Raw genomic sequence first — 22,260 nt, 5'->3', positions numbered from 1 at the left:
ACTAATCCCAATAAGTTTACTCTCTGGGTTGGAAGGTCAGGGCAGTCGCTTTCGTAAAAACTAGTGCCCATGCCAATTCTGGGATTAGTTGCCAAGCGGACCCCACGCGAGGAAGAAGAGATTGAATATCTGGGAGACCGACCACAGCTCAGAAAACATATAAAAACCCAAAAATGCGCGTTTTCTCACAGATCAGACCTAGCTAAGAGATCAAACCCCTTATAGCAAATTTCATCGAAATCGTTAGAGCCGTTTCTGATATCATCCAAATATATAAATAAATATATATATAATAATTGCTCGTTTAAAGGTAAGATAACACAAAAAGGACAAAAATAAACAAAAAGAAATTACCTACTCGCACCAGTCTTGAACCCCAATCCTCTTGCACGTATTTCCACGAACATACCGTAACGCTATTGCAGTATACTTACGTTGTGTGAAATTGTCTACTATAAGCATCACGGAAACACTGTTTGCATGTGTGAGTTATAGTAGGAAAAAGCATGACAGCAACACTCCGTCGACTTTAAAGGGTGGTTTTTGCACAATGAAGTATTCAATGTTTATTTTAATAGTTCAATATTTACTTAAAGAGTTCGCTAAACATACTTTTAAGTATACAAATACCAAGACCATTCCATAAAAAAATTAAACATGAAATTTTGCGAAAGTGGCACCATCTAGCGAGGGTTAAGCTTTGAGTAACCTAGTCGAACCACCTTAACGTATGTGGCTCAAGAAATCCTAATTATAAAGATGTTTATAAAACCTCACCTCTCGCTCTTTAGCGGGAACTTTGAGATAGTGTGCGGGGGCATGACTCCGTAGTCCTTGAAGACCTGCAACAGCTGGTCGTCCGACACGTCTGGAGGCGTGTTGAAGAAGTGGAGCACCTGCAAATGATAAACATCTGTATAGTAGCTGTTAGGAGACAAGAGATTTTAAAAATGAGCTAGAATTTCTGTCCTAGATACTGAAATCGTTTTATTGTCTAGATTGTCAGTAGGAAATGTTTTGGTTTAGTATGCTATGGCAACAAGAAAATGTTGTAATTTCTGATAAGAAGCCATATATGCAGCATTTTTGACAAGGTGAAGTCAGTCTGCCGCCGCGAGGTGAGGTGCGTGGCCATTGTGTATAAAATGCTATTAGAGTCTGTTCGGAAAGAGAAGAGTCGTGGAATGTATTGGGCCCCATACATTCCACGACTCTTCTCTTTCCGCACAGACTCTACTTATTCTATGCTTGAGGGATGCGATGGTCTGGCAAAGATGCTTCATCCATAATCTAAGGATTCGACATGAAAGAAGAAGTGTAAGAGAGCTATTTAATATTGGAAGGCGATTTGAAAATATCGTATCCTTGTTGTATGGAAGCCGCCGCCGGCCGGCCGTGGCCGTGTGGTGCCGGCGTAGAATGTCACCACCCCTTATCCTCCAGTGGGTGTCGTAAGAGGCGACTAATGGATCCTACGTGATATGCCATAATTCATACGTCCACCTGGGCGTTGGCAAGTCACTGCATTCCCTGTCTCTGCCAGTCGTATCGGTCACACGGTCCACTGGTGCCAGGAGGCTGGGAACGAGAGAGTGGGCTTGTAGGGGCGCAACTACTAGCCCACTATAATCTAATCACGCGCAGATGACCCTGGCAAAGTTCTCAATGGACACTACCGAAAGCCGTTTTCTACTCCCAGCTATCAGCTGGTAAACGGAAGCAAGGTGGGCAGCACCTACGTTACAAGGATGTGCTTAAGCGCCACCTAACTGCCTGCGGTATACCACCTGACAAATGGGAGGAGCTTGCTTCTCAGCGGCCAGAATGGCGTTCTCGCGTTAAGTTGAGCGTAAAGAACTTTGAAGACGCGCGTCTCACTGATCTTGATGCGAAACGTCAGATACGTAAATCCCGGCCGAAACCCTCCTACAATTATACTTACAATAGTTCTGGTCAACTTTACTGCCCCACCTGCGATAGAGTTTTTAAAAGTAAGTTCGGCTTTGCCAGCCATATCAGAGCTCACGCTCGTAATTAGCTAGGGTCGCCGTTGCCGATTACGGCATGGATAACTATATATATGTATGGAAGCAGGCGTGAGGAAGCGATTGTTTTCTTTTCCAACAATGACGTCCCGTTCTGATCAATACAGTGTAAGAGAGAAAGATTTATTAACCTTGGAAGGCGGTTGTATCCTGTTCTTGTGAATGGAGGCAGGAGTGAGGAAGCGGTTATTCTTGTTGCCGACGTAGTCCTTGAACGAGGGCGACTTGTCAGGCAGGGGGTACGGGTTCATCACTTCGGACAGGTACGCCTGTTTGGAGAATCTGGAAATATAAAAACAAAATTGTGAAAAACAATACATTTTTGATAGGTACCAACAAACTTTAGCACTAACTGTATTTTCTCTGTAATCAATCAATCATTTATTTATAACAAACGTTACACATTAATCACATCATTTATTTTAACATTTTCCTTTTCAGTATCTATAATCTGGAGGCCTACCCAAGATGACAATGGGAGGACAGATGCTACTAAAGGTCATGTGAAAATTTCCATAGGTACATTATTTAAGTTTTAATTTGCGTTTTCTATCTTGTCTAAGCCTCCAGAATTAGCTTAGTTGTGCCAAAACATTGCAATGGCAATTCATCTTAGTTACGTAAGTATGCAAAATGTTCAATCGGATATCAGAATTCAAATCTTGCTAGCGAAAACTTATTTCATGTAAATAAAGTACTTAATAAGTAGATATCGGTAAATAAAAGTTATCCCAACACCAGATCCCGTCGAAATTGTTAATTTTAAAATCCGTTCCGTCTCCATTCGCCTCCGCAAACATCAATATCGGGGCGCCATTGAACAAACAAGCAGAGTGCCGGCATCGGGTATCCAATGATTTATACCGGGAATACCGGGATTATACCCGTCTATTTTGAGATATTATCTCGTACAGGTATTTTGTGATGTAGGTATTAGCAGTACGGGGAATTGAGAGATTAAAGGTCGAAACATGAGAACTCGCTAACACACACACACACACACACAAATATACATAAATAGACGCGAACCTTAATCATCGTAAACCAATAACAAGCATTAAGTAAACAAAAAGTTTAGGATATCAGTGAAATTAATATCTGGGAGCTTTGCTCGGAAAACATATAAAAACTCAAAAATGCACGTTTTCCCAGAGATAGATCGATTTTTCGCCCCCGAAAACCCCCATATAGCAAATTTCATCGAAATCGTTAGAGCCGTTTCCGAGATCCCCGAAATATATAAATATACAAGAATTGCTCGTTTAAAGGTATAAGAACAAGATAAAACAACAGCGAATTTTTATTAAGCCGCCATCAGACATATCGGAGCGGCTCAGGTGCTCAAAAATATCTAAACATGCACTTAACTTCTTGATAATAGTCACGTTGTTCAGATTTTAGTGAAAATCTTCGCCGCCTACATCTTTACGGGCGGGGCGTTTACACAACAAAACCTAACCGTATTATCTGATCAATTCTAAGATGGTTATCATGAACTGGCCAAACATATACACTTTTTCAACTTATTTCAACGGATTAAGGTCTAGAAGTTCCCCTTGTGGCCTTAATCATTATATCTATGTACATATTTTTACCTAGACAGAAAAATAAGTTTTTGGCACAAAAATCATTTTTGGTACACGCTTTTATCGCTGACTGTGCTTTTCTTTCCACAGGCAACTAATACTCATCGACACAGTTCTAAAAACCCCAAACACAAGTAGGTTGCCTTGTTTTATTTTTCACAGAGTTCCTATGGCCACCTCGTGTGTCCATCATCAGATCAGCTCGATAGTACCATAATATTACATACTCACCAGACTTACATATGTATGCAAATTTTCAGCTTCATTGGAAGTCAGATTTAACTTGCAAGATTTGACCCGTACAAATATAGGTACATTGCAAGTTAAATAAAAGCTTGTAATAAAAAGTGACAAGTTAAATACTCACGCCAGTGTCAATGTGTAATCGCCAACTGTGACATTGTTGAGATTCTGCACGCATCTCTCAACTGACACACCGTCACCCATCTGAACCATGGCCGTGCCTTCTTTTGTCTTCAGGAACTTTATCTGTGGAAACAAAACAGCATTTGATTTCTATTTGTGTCACCTAGTTAGATTAAGATTTAGTTCTAGTTTTAGTTTTTTACCAGCCTCACTGAAAATCAGCGTCACGTTGTGTATCCTAGCCCTAGGATTCACTTCGTGACATCAAGCTGAGTGACCTTTTAGCACAATTATTTATGTTCTGTTTGTCTAAATGAGTTTATGGATTCTGTTATTTTTTGTGCCGATAAACATTTCTTAACACCACTCTACGAGTTGACCTACAGTCTGTTAAAATTTAGTCCACCTGCCATCACTATGTCAACATATTGGTGTTGGCTTACGGATAAAAGAAAGAAGGGTTTGGCTTCCCTTAGCCAGTAGGAGGACAGCATTCACTTCTGGATACGTATGATTAGGTCAGGGCAGGGATATAAGGCGGATTCAAAGAAACGTCTGTGCTCAGCTGTGGAGTCTGAAAACGGTGATGAAAAGTTGGCAACTTACTCTGACGACATTCCCGTAGAGGCAGCAGAGATTGAAGAGACGATCCGCGTTGGCAGTCTGTGGGTCCAGGCCATACACCATCATCACAGCGCCCTGCTGTGGTGGTCCGCCCTTTTACAAGAAACAGTTGTTAAATTTGTTAATTACACTAATTTCACACGTGCTGCAAGAATAGTTCCTCGCTTCATAAAACCACCCTTGTATTTCAAGTTAAGACTTATGTGAGATCTGTTCATTTAGATACAAAATTCTAACCTGAAATCTCTTATTTCACGACAGACATACCTGATTTTGTGGCGGCATAGAGGGATGGTGCATGGGCGGCGGTGGCACGAAACCTTCACCACCATATCCCTCGGGACCGTAACCGCGACCATCACGCTGCAAGATAAAACAATAGTTCAATAGGCTGCTCTACCAAATATAGACTTAAAGCTAGTCAAAAGACCAGTTGCTCAGGGTTTTTTCACCCTAAAAGAGCCAGTGGTCCGCTTTTGATAATTTTATCGAAAGGATTGGCGCAACCACACCAGTAAAAACCATTTTATAATACTCCTTCGTATGAGCCGACGTTTGAACTTGAACACATGGAGGAGTTTATATGTACCATTGACACAATACACAATAAAGAGTTTTTGTAAATGTGCTGGTATTTGGTTGCTTAAGATTGTGCTGTGCTATCGACTTCGGGCTGTTAGGATTTTTCCTTATTAAAATTATGACACATCTGCTGTATGCCAAACGACTGGTGGGCCAAGAATACTACCGAGTGGAAACCGGACATAGTGTGGCGTCACGGCAGACCTCGAAGGAGATGGCGGCACGATCTTGATATCTTTCGGAAAGATTGGCCTAATATTGCCATAGAACGAGACGCGAGAAAGAGAGGGAGGCCTTTGCCCAGCAGTGGGACACAACAGGCAAACAAATAATAAAATGATGAGTCCAGTTGCCAGATCAGATTGGATCGCTCAACTGATCCCGCTAGAGTGCAAATTCAGTAGGAGTATTCCCGTGCAGCAAATCAAGTCGGGTCGCGGAAGGGCCCTATAATTTCCCCGGGCTACCTTTAAAGCCTAAGCATCCCTTTACTGCTCAAGAAGCATTTATTATTATTATTATGCGCCTATACGGTGGCAGCTGTGGGAACTGCTGGGCAAAGGCCTCCCCTCTCAAGAAGCATAGGGCAAGAAAAAGTTGTGATTCATTATAATGAACAGTCTTCCAAGTGATATTTACCGGGTGATGAGGCGGCGGTGGACCATGACGCTCCATTTTCATCCCAGGGGGCGGAGGACCGCCGCTTCCGAACTCCATATCTGAAATAAATGGTACTTTTTAATTTATGGGGAAGGCTGGTGAAAACTTGTAAATTGCAATCTTCTAGATGGGATAGAGAAGATCATCCATCTTCCATGCATCCGCCATCATACTATATCTATACTCGCATACCTATTTTATTTTACAACTTTTAAGTAGATTGTTTTTAGGACAACGGTGGATTACCTTTTCTTGGGAATGCACAGTTTTCTATTCCAATGGAACGTAACATTGAGTTACTTTTTGCAAAAATAAATAATAACTATCCGTCATACTTTGGCGTTTATAAGGAAAATCAAAGGCAAAGTCATTTTGAAAGTTGCCTTTCAAATAACCAATCAAAGCCAGAGGCTACATAACTTAGTCTTAAGCTTGCATTAATATAATTATGAACCGGAATTAAACATCTCATGGCGACCCTGCCACGATGGTCCGCCGTAAAAACCCAAAGTATTATAATATTACGGGTTAACAGAAATCAAACAAAAATACATACTAACCAAAAATGTATCAAAATGCAAAATCGTGCATTTTTCATTTTAAAAAACTCAAAAAGGTGTAAAACTACATGCAGAAGTGGAAACATGGGTTCAAAATGAAAGTCTGTAGTAGTATTTTATAGTTTTTATTGTTAAAAATGCTTGTATACAACGTGTGTGTGTTTAATATATGTATAATTGTTATAAAAATCGTAGCTTAAACTTTACATTTTATATATCTTAAAAAATGTTATGTTAACAATATGCATAAAAATAGTGAAATACTAATTTTATTATGTGTACATATTTGTAGGTAAGTATATATGTTTTTCGGATACTCATTTACAAAAAATCGATATATGTATCACCCAACATGCGTTAGAAGAGAACAGAAACAGTGCTGCATTCTATAGAAAGGGACAACTAGACAGGTTATCATGCTAAGGGATGATCTTAATGTCTTAATAATTGTCAAACGTAAATGAGTCTGGTGTCTAAATAAATGTGGTTACATACGCGTAGTATTTTTTACATATTTACTAATAGCAGCCTGGAAAATTACATTGTAACAATAGAAAGTATTTATTTATTTTTTAAAGCCTTTATAAAGAAAATCTATTTTTTCTGCACATAATAAAGCGTTAATGGCTGCCTTGTTTGCAAAAAACAAGACAGCGGTGTTTTTTTTGTAAGAGATAGAGAGATAGATTTTAGGAAGGATGATTTTAATCACGATATTCCAATGCCGGTTCTCAGTAACTCATTTCTGTGCAGTTGTAAAAGGGCGTAAGTTCCACGTAACACTTATGCCCTTCTGTACCTAAGCTGCGCGAGACTTGTACCCTTTTTCACTAGGGCCACAGATTTATGACTAGATACTGCAACAATAAACTACAAAAAGGATACCTAAGATACTCCCGAGACTAAGTAGATGAAGACATCTGTTAATGCGCTCTCAACGTCCATTATACGAAGTTCGGACTGCACTTTGAGATAATATCAGTTTTAATTAAAAGAGACATTGAAAAATTTTACGACGGGATCGTTCTCGACTCACTAAGCCAACATCCTGTATAAGAGTAAGGGTCATAAGTCCATTCCTTAAAAAAAAACCCTAGTACATACATACTTGTTAAATTGAACTATGTGTATACAATTACAAGGTCGATTTTCCCTCTATTCGCTAGTTGCAGTAAGGTTTTTTTTTGACACAAAAAGTCCTTTGGATTTACGCTCTTTTCAAATAGTTACGGTGAAAAGTCGAGTCCGTTTTCAATCTAAGAAGGTTTATTCCTACTCAGTTAAGATGTCGTATTATTTCTTCCTTTTAGTCGAGATATTTTATCGGTTTTCCTGGGTGCTTCAGTGAAATAAGTATTTGAGTGGAAAATATTTTGATGGACCTGGTTCTTTAGTTTATATTTTTTACTCAGCATTTTTGCTATAATGTCTGAACTAATATCACTTTTAGCACATTAGTTTTACGCCTACATATGCCTCAACTATAGTCTGACCAAATATTTTACAAAATATACCTAAACAAGCAAAAACCACACTTATATTAACCAATGGCACTAAACCAAAGGTATTTTTTGAATTTTTGTGTAGATTTCCCTTACAAAAAAGACTTTTTTAATTTTGGCGTATTTAAATAACGAAAGTGGATCACAAGTTATCAACCAAACCATAGCCAAGAGATGAGAGTTTATTTTGACTGACAGCCATATTCGAACTTTAAGATACGTCAACTATTAGGTAGATATTGAAATGATATGGATTGGATATGGCAGTGTCAAACAAGTGTCAAAAGTGACGTGTTTGTTTGAAGAAACGTCACTTTTGACCCTTGTTTGACACTGACATATCCGATCTATATCGTTTCAATATCTAATATTTGACGTATCTTAAAGTTCGAATATGGCTGTGAATAGTGTGAATATATTAATAGCCCGATTCGGATTTTGAAACAGACATCTGTTAGATATCTTTTAGACATCGCCAAGATACGATAACGATATGTTTAAGATCTAACCTGTCAAATTTGACATTTGCGCGATTCTGGAGATACTCTTGAACGACTTCCACAAGATATGGCTTAGAGATCCAATTCACATGTAATAGATATCTAACTCTATCTAACGTAAAAGTGACATTGGTTGCTCGAATTGCGCTGCAAAAGAGAAATAGTTGAAATCTAAACTATAACGTATCTAGAATGGATCTAGTACGTGTCGTGAAGTTCGAATACGGCAGTATGTGCGTGCTATGTTATGTTTGTCTTAAAGCTAAACGGACTGATGGCTATGTTAGTACACACGTTACTTATGCTAACACTCTGTTCACATGCTCTACATATGCATCGTTCCGGTGTCAATTAGTTTAAAGGGGCCCACTGATTAACAGTCCGCCGGACCACATCAGCCTGTCAGTTACAACAAAAAGTTGACAGTTCCGAACAACGGACAGGCCGATATCGTCCAGCGGACTGGTAATCAGTGGGCCCCTTAACATACATATGTCATCGGGGTATACTGTGATTATTAAGATAAATTTTTTGAAAATCGAAAGGTGTATTTTAGTAGTTTCACAAAAATGTCCAAGATTTACATATATACGAGACAAAATGTCATGTGGTCAAATACTCAAATATTTCTGAACAATACATTCATTTATGATAGCTATTGAACAAATACAAAAATGTGTATAAGGTAAATACCATTAACAGAACATACATTTGAATGAAGTATTTAGATAATATGGAAATGAATAGAGTGGGTATGATATTTTATTTTGTAAGTACACACTAAATTCTGCGAAAACATTCTAAAGAAGAGTTTAGTCACAAGGTCGATTAGACAGACATAATCTAGAGGGTAGTTTTAGCCTTAAAAGTATCTAGTAACTTCCAGTTCCGAAATACAGTATTAATTATTTCTATGTCCAAAGAAACTTATAAGGCTAAAATCGCAATCATGACATAGAACTTAAAATCTATTTATACTTTAAGATTCAAAGTTCTACAGAGTAATGGGAACCCTATAACACTAACATTTTCAAACTCAACAGGCTTAGTTCCAAGCAAATACAAACAAGGGTTACTAAAACACATTGAAAATTTGTGGTGGTCGGTATCTATTAACATGATTCTGTTGTTTACCTACTACAACATAAAACTATCAGTAAAAAAAGGATTTGTTTTTTTGTATGTATAATTTCATCGTCGATGATAGATGGTACTGTATTATAGTCATCTAACTCATCGAGACGATTTTGGCGACGCAAAACTCTATGAGACGAGAGTATATTAAGCGTTTGTGCACAAGTACCTATGCCCTCCATTTTCAGCTCATTCGTATACCAAGACGTCGTCAAAAAATCGTTTAAAAATTCTGAAGACAACGTAAATAAATAGTTAAAAGCTTGTAGTCGCACTCTGAGGTAAAAAAGATGACCTGCAAGCGTATGACTTTACCATGAACTACCACCATTGAGTTATTATTACTATAGAGTAGAGAAGCCATACCAAACAATAATGTAATCGTCGCAATCGCAACCTGTATGTAACACGCGACGTCGTAAGCGCCGTAAAAACTAAAAACTCATGTCGCTTACGCGTTTAGGTCGCGAGATTCACGCTCCGCTTCAATGGTTTGTTGTCAAAACAACAACAACTCATTGCGAAAAATACTGGTTCTCTGTGCCGGTTCACGTAGTAACAATAGTTCAATGACAACCACAACAAACTCTCTCCGTGCATAGCACCCATCATGGTTAGACTCAACAATTAACAACTTTCCGCCATATACCAACCATTTTGTGCATGATCGCAAGAGTTCTGGCTGTGTTGGCTGCACGTGTCCTCGCTCGCCGGTCTGGTCGTCGGCTGGTTCAGCGAAGCATCTGCCGGTCACAGGTCAATGAGGTCGGGCGTCCAATCCGCCAGTTTAGAAAAACTTGTCTCCACTAAAGCTTATACTGTGACTGTTGTGTGTCGGAATGACGGATGTTGGTAGTGGTGTCCTGATAGTGTTGTGATGGGGGTGACGTAGTCTCGGGTTCAAGGGTAATGGTGGTCACGTAAGAGCCGTGGGCGAGAGCAGGTGCTTTGCATACCCTAGATAAGGAACCTTAGCGCCACCGCACACTAGCGTCTCGGGAGCGTCGGCGTCTAGTCAAGTCTATGGCTGCTGCTCTGCGCAACGCCATTTTTCATAGCTCTGACTAGACGCCGGCATTCATAAGATGCCAACTTTGTATGGTCCTTTACTCAATAATGAATGTTCGTAACATACTCGTAACGTCGGTAGATGAGCGTAAACTGTGTGTTATTATAGGTACATGTATCAACTTCCTGTACATAATAATGGAACCTTTTAAATGAAACAACATCTCGACACGAGTGCACGGAAATTGAATTTTACACACAAGCATGAATAACAGCGAATTAATTATATATCGGGTTATACAGCAGCGTTTAGTAGGAAATCCATTAAGCCGTGTTAAGGGCGTGTTACACAACCCGATAAGTTGTCAGCTGCGATATTAAATCATAAATCTTCAATTATTATTACCCCTAATATGCTTTTGGATGGATTGGAAAGTAGTTGGGGAGTTTAGTGAGACCTAAGCTTTATGTCTGACTAACCACTACGACCTAATGCCCTTTTCACAGGTTAGACCCTTATAGCGCTTCCTTAAATTTAAACAATTTGATATTTAATCAATTAAATTAAAGTAGCACCGCTCACAATCTCTCTGCTTTGCGTTAAGGTACAGAATGCCTTTTGGCATTAAGTCCGCCTTTTGTACAAAAAAAGGTTAAATAAATAACCACAATTACAGCAGTTTTAAATCACATTTTGTTATTCATGAAATCTATGCATTCGATCTTAGAGGATATAATCAAAGGGAGTAGCCAATAACAGGCGTTTCCCTCTGTCGAAAATAGGCGGCCAATGGTCATACATAATGTACGGACTGACGTTTATCTGACATGGCTATTTTTACGTTACGCATACATTTGACGTGCCCCTCCCCCGCAAAAATCGGCAGACTGTTTTGTACAGAAAATTACAGACAAGGCGTCTCCGTTTGGTTATATCCTCTAAGCATTAGATAGAACTATAATCATGGAAATGGCGCAGTAGAACAACATTAAATTTATTCAAATTGTCAAAAGGGGGCACGATTATTTATTCGAGTCTTTACACATCTCATACAAATAGCTCTTTGCGAAAAGTAATTTGTTATTGTAATCAGCCTAGTGCACTCCGCGTCGCAGGGTGGTGTGTTGTGCCCTTAATTGTTTAAAAGCATGTCCGCCCTTTATTAATTGGCTACGAGATTCCATTACGTGGCTAAAATAAATGGGGTTACAATTACAACATGAAACAGAATTCGTAAGGATCTATTAGAAAAATGCCTCACTTTCTTATTTACTGGCCGAGGTCAGGCGTGGGCGTGGCTCACTCCGCGATTTCGTCGCTTCGCTACAGGTACACACGGCCCACACCAATTTTGGTGTCTAGCCGTAGCAGTTGCCGCGCACTGCTACGGAACGGACGCCTGCTCGCGCTTGCGCCACCTAGAGGTCATATCTGTCGTAATAGACGCGTTTTGTTAGAGAGTGAATCTTCTATGCCTAGTACGTACCATTATTTATTCTGTGCCGAGGTGTATACTATTTCTCTATTCGATGGAGCCAGGAAGCGCAGCGTGCCGAAAGTTGACGCTTTCCGCACGGAGAACAGAAAATGTGGTCATTATGCCACGTTTTTAAGCCAAGGGCCATCACATCACTTCTATTTCTATTCGCCTCATTTGAAATAACATAAGCGTAGGTCCGAAATAAGGCAACGAAAATAAAGCGAGCTGTTAAATAAGGGAGCAGCAATGAAACCGTACAAAAAGACGCCACGGAACTGGGTCGCTCTTTCAGCGCGTCAAAGGGGTGAATGCGACCGCGGGGTGACAAGGTGCACGTCGATAGGGTTGCCGACATTGTTAAATTTGGCTGCTGAGAGCCTACCGAAGTTAGCAAATTGCGGGCAGCTTTATCTGTCACTCTAATTACGGCTCAATTGGAGTAAATGAGAAATATCTCCGCAATTTGGGAATTCCGGTGTTCGCGCTAAACCCTCTGATTGGTAAGATGGCATATTAGAAGAAAGATGCAGAAATGCGGGCCAAGAAAATAATAGCAAGAAAAGTAAAAATTTTCTATTTTCTGATCTTATAACTTCTTTAAAAAAATATGCATTTTTGACTAGGTATACTTTTATTTAGACCACCAAGTGACCAGTGGCATCTGTACCAATTTCTCGAGTACTTATAAATATGTTATCTTTAAAAGGATAATAATATGCATCTTTGAGACGCCCTTAGATTTTCGAGATAAGACAATGATTAGATTGAACTATAAGTCCGATAGGAGATCAGAGACTAGGGTTTTTTGTGTTTTTTTTTCTTTAAAATGAGAATTCTGTTCCATTGTACATTTTGAATGAGAGAACTGACATGAGTGACAACCCTAGCGGCCGGCCGTTAAATAATTCACCGCGCGGGCCGCGCGACTCACGGATTTATACCACCCGCTGTCACTGTGCCGAATTGGTGGTCACAGTTTTTTCACGTTTTTCCACATTCGTGACATCCCTCTACTACTATCTACCTCTAGTCTATATGGTCGCGCATTGTGAGAGAAATTTCTACCCGCGAACGCCACGGCTGTAGAATGAACTGTTCCGAATGTCAATTGTCACCGTTTTTCACATTTTCCACATTCGTGAACAAATGACGATAATTTTGACAGGGATTAGAACCGTGTTTTAAATCTTAACCAACCTTAATCAAGTCAACCTTTTATATACTCGTATATTTACTGTGGCAATTTGCTTTAAATTCTTGTGCAAGTTTCCAGAAACTTCCGAGAAAGTTCTTGCATTTTTTAGGGTTCCGTACCCAAAGGGTAAAAACGGGACCCTATCTCGTACTAAGACTCTCCTCTGTGCGTCGATCTGGCCGTCCGTCAGTCTGTCTGTCACCAGGCTGTTTCATGAACCGTGATAGCTAGACAGTTGAAATGTTCACACATGATGTATTTCTGTTGCCGCTATAACAACAAATAACCAAATTTAACAGTAAATAAGAACAAAGAAAACTATACTCACCCTTTTCTTTTGGGTGCTAGTACTAGTGTAAGACGAAGATAGTATGATGCTCTCTGTCTATGTGTGAAATGAGACAGTCCTTTGACAAACTATAATAACACCTAGAGGGAATAAAGAACCAAACATTCGGCGGTTTGACGTTTCTGCCATCTTTAATTCATGATATATGTCTGTGACTCTAGAATTTATGGATTTAATATGGCGGAAGATTAGAGAGTATAATTTAACAATCGCTTTAAATGGTAACTGCGATGCTTTATCAGTTTTATGAGAAGTGAAATGGGTTTTTGATTAGGTACATTTTTAATAGCGAAATGTCGCTATTAAAAAAAAGAAATGTCTCTCTATTTTCCGGTTTCGTTTATTTCATTTGGTCTGCCGCTTATCTCAGGTTGATAAGGAAAGTGAGCGGTAATTTTCTAAAAAAAGGTAACCGAGCTGCTCAGAAATAAGTAAGTCGGGTAAGCCTCGGTAGCTCAGTTGGCAGAGCGATGGGCTGGTATCCCAGAGCTTTATCGTTATATCGCATCTATATCGATTGAAGACGTTTCTCCTTTATACAAAACTAGCGACCCGCCCCGGCTTCGCACGGGTTAAGAAATTATACATAAACCTTCCTCTTGAATCGCTCTATCTATAAAATAAAGCGGCCAAGTGCGAGTCGGACTCGCCCATGAAGGGTTCCGTATTTAGGCGATTTATGACGTATAAAAAAAAACTACTTACTAGATCTCGTTCAAACCAATTTTCGGTGGAAGTTTACATGGTAATGTACATCATATATTTTTTTTAGTTTTATCATTCTCTTATTTTAGAAGTTACAGGGGGGGGGGACACACACATTTTACCACTTTGGAAGTGTCTCTCGTGCAAACTATTTAGTTTAGAAAAAAATGATATTAGAAACCTCAATATCATTTTTGAAGACCTATCCATAGATACCCCACACGTATGGGTTTGATGAAAAAAAAAATTTTTGAGTTTCAGTTCAAAGTATGGGGAACCCCAAAAATTTATTGTTTTATTTTTATTTTTGTGTGAAAATCTTAATGAGGTTTACAGAATACATCTACTTACCAAGTTTCAACAGTATAGTTCTTATAGTTTCGGAGAAAAGTGGCTGTGACATACGGACGGACAGACAGACAGACAGACGGACAGACGGACAGACAGACAGACAGACATGACGAATCTATAAGGGTTCCGTTTTTTGCCATTTGGCTACGGAACCCTAAAAACGCATCATAATCTGTTGCGTAGTTTTAAAGATATAAGCATACATAGTGACAGACAGACAGCGGGAAGCGACTTTGTTTTATACTATGTAGTGTTTAAGGTATTAAGCCGAGTATTTATTTTAGAAAAGTCCACCAACTCCTCTACAAAAATACCTACCACCAATTCAGATGTAAAAGTGAAAATAAACTTATAAAAAGTTTAACAGGAGCAAAGCATTATAGAGGAAAATGCCAGTAAACATATACGAGTTCCAAATGCTGTAAGGACGTTTTTCGTTTGAACGACATCGTTTCAGTCCATCCCATTTTCCGAGCGAAGCGTTTTTGAAAATAAAAATAATCGAGACACCGCTACGATAAGGCTGTGCTGGGATGGCGTTCGCAGTTTAAAAATCTGTTACTGATATGTTGTTACTCGCAGCGCATCTCGCTCGCTCCAATCATAATGAGATTCGGGCGAGTGATGTCAAAGTAAACTTTAATTGATTTGTAAATATTTTTTTGGATGAAATGTAAGGAATCGAATGGTACCCTTACTTTTATCGTTTTTGGAAGTTAAAAAAAACTTAAATTTTGAAACTTTCAGGTCCTGTAATTTTGTAATTTTTCAATATTTTATTTTAATATCCACATTATTGTGACAAATTGCTCGTTTGCTATCTATTTTACTAGATTTTGTTATAAAATTCAACATGTGTCATCATCCCTATTGTACTAGTAGTTACATTTACTCATAGTTCTGGCCGAGAAATAGGTTTTAATTGAGTTCTTAGGAAATACAACATTTTTATTCCATTCATTTCCTTATTAAAAAAGGGGCAGTCAACATTTTTGAACCCTTTTCTATAGGTACGCTAGACCGATTATTTTGCAGCAATGCGTAGAAACGAATCCTATTCTCACGTGGCATGAGATGGCATTGTTGAAACTTGAACTGGTATAACGTAAAATACGAATATTACAACCATTTTGTAACATCAGCATAACCAAGGCGAAAAGACAAGTAGGTAAAACAAATTACAAAAAAAGGATACTAAAATAAGATTGTAAGCAGTCAAAGTGCCACTGTAGAACATACTACATTATGTTCTAAGGTAACAATATTTACAATGCTATTTTTTTTACACTTTACATTTGAAATTGTGTTTTCGCGTGAAACACCAAAATGCTAGGCGAGAATTTATCCATTTCCTATGCAAATTCAAATTTAATGTTATCTAAAGTTTGCAATGAAAAACTGTCCGCAGACATGCTTGGCTTACGAAGTGTACAAGGTGACTGTGATTTTGGGGTATTACACACAAGAAAAGGAATGCAGCTAAACTGTGGAATTATCTTTATTAACTGTCGCCCGCGGTATCTCCATGCATACCGATACAACCTTCAAGCCTTCAAGAAAAGAGCGTACAGTCACCTGCAATAATATGTTACACAACGAACGCCGCAAAAATATTTGTTTCCCATAAAGTTTTAAGTCATACTGCCGTATTCGAACTTTAAGATATTCACAAGAGACGACACGTACTAGATCCATTCTAGATACGTTACAGTTTAGATTTCAACTAGTTCTCTTTTGCAGCGCAATTCCGGCAACCAATGTCACTTTTACGATAGATCGTGTTAGATATCTATTAGATCTCTAAGTAATATCTTGTGTAAATCTTTCAAGAGTATCTCCAGAATCGCGGAAATGTCAAATTTGACAGGTTAGATTTTAAACATATCGTTATCGTATCTTGGCGATGTCTAAAAGATATCTAATAGATGTCTATTACAAAATCCGAATCGGGCCCATAATGTATTGTTTGTCATATACAGTGTGTAAATCCAATACGGGCGAATATTTAAACGGTGGTTAGCATAGGACCTAAAAAGTATATTGAGATAGATTTTACTTAGAAATGCATTGAAAATTTTAACCATACAAAATAATTCGGCCCGCAATGTAATACACCACAGTTATGAGCTACGAGCTTTTAAAAGTAACTGTCAACGCTTGTTGGCAGTTACTATAAAAAGCTCGTATCTCGCAATGTCATTATCATCTTCTGTTTCTTAATGTTAACAGTACATTGCTGCTCGGTACATGTGGAAAAAAATAATCACGGGGTCATAATTAAGTGTAACTTAAAAAAAAACATCTTAAGAGCCAACAGGAGCTAATATTTAAATATTTTAGGTAAATATACCCGTCTCGCTAACGGAAGCGGCTCCTAAAACTAGTGCGATAAGGAAAAGGCGAAAAATCCTGCGTAAAAATATCAAAAATCAAGGTTTCGTACTCGACTGTTTCCTCCTCCAAAACTTAACCAATCGTAACCAATTTTGGAAATCTAAATTATTATGACATTATCTGTGTCGGACCGTTTTGCTTTTTTGACTAATTGATGTCAGTTTTGAATAGCACGCCTCTCATTGCGGCATAGTCAATTAGGCCATTTTGGCCATTTTTGAAAGGCTCTAGCGCCTTAAAAAACAAAAATATCAAAAAAAGCAAAACGGTCCGACACAGATATTGACAATATTAATCTGTGTTGAAAAAATCATTGCTCTAGCTTCAAAACCCACGGAGGAAACAGTCGAGTACGTTTGTATGGAGAAATGACCACTCCTGTTGGCTCTAAATTAATGATAAGACGGGTAAATTCTATATCTGGTTTAATTTATTGCCCGTATTGGACTTACACACTGTATATCATTAGCAGAGCTCGGGGGTGAGCTATTTCCCTTATAATATGACGTAAGACATGTCATATTATAAGGTAAATAGCTCACCCCCGCCGACCTCTGATCATTAGTTACAAAACTGAACCTTTAACTTTTCAGGATCTTCATAAGGTTATCTATAGATTAGGTTAGGTTTGTTTTATGACAATTATGAGTAACGAAAATGCGGGCAAACAATGCATTATGACTTAAAACTGTTTGGGAAACAATAGACACCCGTAGAGCCATAAGAGCGTGTCACATATTTTTGCACATAAGTCCCATGTGGCTTTGATTTATCATCACAATCTAACCACGAGGGAGCCATGAAACTCCAACTGCAAACGGCCTGTCTGTGGAAAGTGCAGCTAGCAGGGATTATCTCGAAAACTTGGTGAACTTGCAGCAAGTCGGCCGCAACCGGACGAACTTCGGGTACCGTGAAATCCCCCAAGTTTACCCTAGGGTGTAAATGTCACCTACCGAGTGTCTATTAAGACCAAATGAGACAATTAATTGTTTGTACAGTTGATGTCAAAGTATGGTACTACAATTTTAGATGAAATGGAAAAGCTTTTTGTCAAAAATTTAATTTTTGCTACAAAGTACAAGTTTTTACCACCGACTTTTTCTTTCAACAGGCAACTAAATCACCGAGACAGTTGTACCAATCCCAAACACAATCAGGTTACGTTGTTTTAACGCAAAGTTCCTATGGTCACCTCCTGTAACCATTATCAGATCAGTTCGATGGTACCATAATGTTGCATTGTCACCAAACTTACCTTACCTACTTATGTATGTGAATTTCACCTCAATCGAATATTGTAATGGGAAGTGGGTCTAATTTAGTTTGCATCAAGATTTGACCCATATGACCCATACATACATACATACATACATACATACATACATACATACATACATACATACATACATACATACAAACAAACATTGCAAGTTCAAAAGCTTGTAAAAACGATTTCTAATAGTTCCGTGCCGCGACTATCCAATGACACAGAATAAATAATAGTACTAAGTACAGAAGACTCACTCTCTAACAAAACGCGTCTGTTACGATCAGCACAGATATGGCCGCCAGGTGGCGACAGCGCCACGCGCGGCTTATGGCTTTCCCCAAAATTGGGGCCGAACGGATGTACGTGGGTCATACTGAAAGTTTCTGGATTCTGATATATGAGAAAACTTATTTTTTCCAAGTGGCTAGTCCAGGAATTTTCAGTATGACCTAAGTACCTGTAGCAAAGCGACGAAATCGCGGAGTGAGACACGCCTGCCAATGATTTATTTCATAATAACAATTTTCCACGTACCGTATCGATCAGAACTATTCATAACAAGCACCCTCATATCAATATCCCACGTCTAATCTTTGCAAAGACTGATCTCGTTCAACTCTGTTATTACAAATACGACTTTGCACCACAGTGTTAAGGTTCAAATTAAAAGAGCAGGTATAAGTGTTTTAGGCGATTGTAAGTTCTATTTGGAAAGTCGCGTGACAGTGGAGTCTAGTCTGTTTACCCTAATTTCGTAATTGGTAATAGTTTTGTTCGTATTTTTGTACGGTCAATAGCAAATCCCGGGAAATATACGCCTTTTACTAGAAAACAAATTAAATTATTTTTGCAGAGGAGTCTGGTTCAATCTAAGTAAGTAACATCTATTGTTGTTAATAAAATGTAATATATTTTCCAAAAGGTGAGGTTAATTTAGCAAGTACAACATAAATATAGCGCCTACCTATTTCCAAAATCATGAAAACATGGTTTAATGAATAAGGATTTGAACCTTCTTCCAACTATAGACACCTTGCCCATACATTGATGACTTGAGCCTTTAAGGCTCAACCGAGCAGGGTGAGCAAGCTCAACTGAGCAGGTAGAAAGGTTAGAATGGCTATCGCGCGCAGTTAGTATCGGAACCGGTGTCGCCGCTCGTTCCTCTCCACATTTACTAACACTCGCGCAACGGTAGTAAAAACTTGGGTGCGTGGTGAATGGATACGCCTCCTTTAGACAGATTTGATGTCTGGCTTCTTAATCTGAACGTTATTGTGGCGCAAAAGGCATGTTTACGTTTTTCGGTCAGCGCGGGCGAGTACTAGCATGCGAGCGTTTGCTCATAACCGGCGGCGACACGTACCCTGCTCGCATCGCCATTCTACTTGTTCTGTGGTGCATAGCCAACGTGCAATCGCGAACGAAACGCAATTGTCACTATCATACTAGTGGGGAAGAGTGATAGAAAGAGATTAATACGATACGCTCGTCGAACGTCGAAAGCGAAAGGCTTTAACAGACTCAACAAAAATATTCTTTGCAACTATTAATAAAGTATACGAGTATTAATTAAAAACGTAGTCGATAAAACAGGTTCATTTTCTTCGAAAACAGTCAGTTGAAATTTTTAACTAGATTCAGTAACAACTTCAATACCGGAAAGTTGTTCGAACTATGCAATAGTAAATTTTTACAGACGGTATTATTTCTTTCAACTTAGTAATTTCTTTGAGGTATTAATTGAAGTTCCAGAATTTTAAATTACTAAGGTACCTAAGTAGGGTGTACCTATTCAAGTGTTTTAAATTCAAACACTTGAAATTTTTAAGCCCCTAAAATCTAGTCTGTGGGTTAATAAAATTATACTCAAGTAGGGTGTTTTAGTATACAAATAGTCAATTAAATATATATCGTCGTCTAGTACCCACAACACAAGCCTTATCTATATATATAAATGCAAGTGTCCTGACTGACTGACTGACTGACTGACTGACTGATTCATCAACGCAGAGCCGAAACTACAAAAGCTAGAAAGTTGAAATTTGCACACTAGGTTGCATTTGTAAAGTGTACAAGAGATAAGAAGCGATTTTGAAAAATTCAACCCCTAAGGGGGTTAAAAAGGGGATGAAAGGTTGTATGGGGTTAAAGTTTTAATTTAAGCTAGAAATTTGAAACTTTGTGAAAATGTATTATATTAGAAAACAAGAAAACTAAATTCAGCGTTTTCGAAAATTCATCCCCCAAGGTGGTGAAAAAGGGGTTGAAAGTTTGTATGGAGATCAAATATTTTTGTGAGTGTGTGACTTTAAACTTTGTATATGGGTATATTATTATAAGACAGGAAAAGTAATTTCAGCGTTTTTGAAAATTCATCCCCTAACAGGGTTAAAAAGGGGTTGAAAGTTTGAATCCATTACAAATGCTTTGAAACTTCTTTGAAAGGCATAATAGCCGATTACAAAAAAAAAGTAATTGCGACGTTTTAGGAAATTCAACCCCTAAGGGGGTAAAAAAGGGGATAAAACTTTGTCTTGGGGTGCAAATTTTATTTTAAGCTAGGACCTTGAAACTTTGCAAAAAGGTATTAAATTAAAATACAAGAAAACTAATTTCAGCGTTTTCGAAAATTCATCCCCCAAGGTGGTGAAAAAGGGGTTGAAAGTTTGTATGGAGATCAAATATTTTTGTGAGTGTGTGACTTTAAACTTTGTATATGGGTATATTATTATAAGTCAGGAAAAGTAATTTCAGTGTTTTTAAAAATTCATCCCCTAACAGGGTTAAAAAGGGGTTGAAAGTTTGAATCCATTACAAATGCTTTGAAACTTTTTAGAAAGGCATAATAGCGGATTGCAAAAAAAAGGAATTGCGACGTTTTAGGAAATTCAACCCCTAAGGGGGTAAAAAAGGGGATGAAACTTTGTCTTGGGGTGCAAATTTTATTTTAAGCTAAGACCTTGAAACTTCGCAAAAAGGTATTAAATTAAAAAACAACAAAACAAATTTCAGTGTTTTTAAAAATGCATCCCCCGAGTTGGTGAAAAAGGGGTTGAAAGTTTGTACGGAGATCAAATATTTTTTAGATTGCGGGACTTGAATCTTTGTATAAAGCCATATTATTAATTCTCAAGAAAAGTAATTTCAGCGTTTTCAAAAATTCATCCCTTAAAAGGGTTAAAAAGGGGTTGAAAGATTCTATAGGGTTTATATTTTATTTTAACCTACGAATTTGTAACTTCGTAAAAAGTTATTTCATCATCAAAAGAGAAGAAAACTATTGTTAGCGTTTTTCAAAATTCAACATTTAAGGTGGTGAAAAAGGGGTCGAAAATTTGTATGGAGGTCAATATTTTTTGTAAGTACGGGACTTGAATCTTTGTATAATGACATATTATTAGAATACGAGAAAAGTAATTTCAGCGTTTTTAAAAATTCATACCCTGTAAGGGTCCAAAAGGGGGTTGAAAGTTTGTATAGGGTTCAAATTTTATTTAAAGCTAGGAACTTGAAACTTCGTAAAAAGGTATTAAAAAACAAAAAAACCTATTCAGCGTTTTTAAAAATTCATCCCCCGAGGAGGTGAAAAAGGGGTTGAAAGTTTGTATGGAGATCAAATATTTTTGAGAGTGCGAGACTTAAATCTTTAAATAGTATTAGAACACAAGAAAACTTATTTCAGCGTTTTTAAAAATTCATCCCATAACAGGGTTGAAAAGGGGTTGAAAGATTGTATAGGTTATAATTTTATTTAAAGCTAGGAACTTGAAGCTTCGTAAAAAGGTATTCTATTAAGAGAAAAGAAAACTAATTTCAGAGTTTTTGATAATTCATCCCCCAAGGTGGTGAAGGGGGTCGAAAATTTTTATGGAACCCAAATATTTATCGGAGTGCGGAACTTGAATCGTTGTATAAAGGCATATTATTACAATACAAGAAAAG

General features: G+C 38.1%; 1 protein-coding gene across 1 annotated transcript in view; it reads right to left on the bottom strand.

The window, feature by feature from the left end:
- LOC134658631 (heterogeneous nuclear ribonucleoprotein L-like) overlaps window positions 1–22,260 on the bottom strand; it is a 104,435-nt gene that overhangs the window by 6,981 nt on the left and 75,194 nt on the right. Inside the window, exons 4-10 of the mRNA XM_063514283.1 lie at window positions 10,213–10,302; window positions 5,843–5,922; window positions 4,889–4,984; window positions 4,604–4,714; window positions 3,999–4,120; window positions 2,177–2,327; window positions 778–896 (exon numbers count right to left, since the gene is read on the bottom strand). Coding sequence (XP_063370353.1) covers window positions 778–896; window positions 2,177–2,327; window positions 3,999–4,120; window positions 4,604–4,714; window positions 4,889–4,984; window positions 5,843–5,922; window positions 10,213–10,302 — 769 coding nt within the window. The remainder of the gene's footprint in view (window positions 1–777; window positions 897–2,176; window positions 2,328–3,998; window positions 4,121–4,603; window positions 4,715–4,888; window positions 4,985–5,842; window positions 5,923–10,212; window positions 10,303–22,260) is intronic.

This window comes from Cydia amplana, chromosome 23, assembly GCF_948474715.1.
Source record: "Cydia amplana chromosome 23, ilCydAmpl1.1, whole genome shotgun sequence".
Lineage (NCBI taxonomy): Eukaryota > Metazoa > Arthropoda > Insecta > Lepidoptera > Tortricidae > Cydia > Cydia amplana.
Note: the sequence above shows the minus strand (reverse complement) of the source record. Positions and strands in the feature narration are given on the sequence as shown.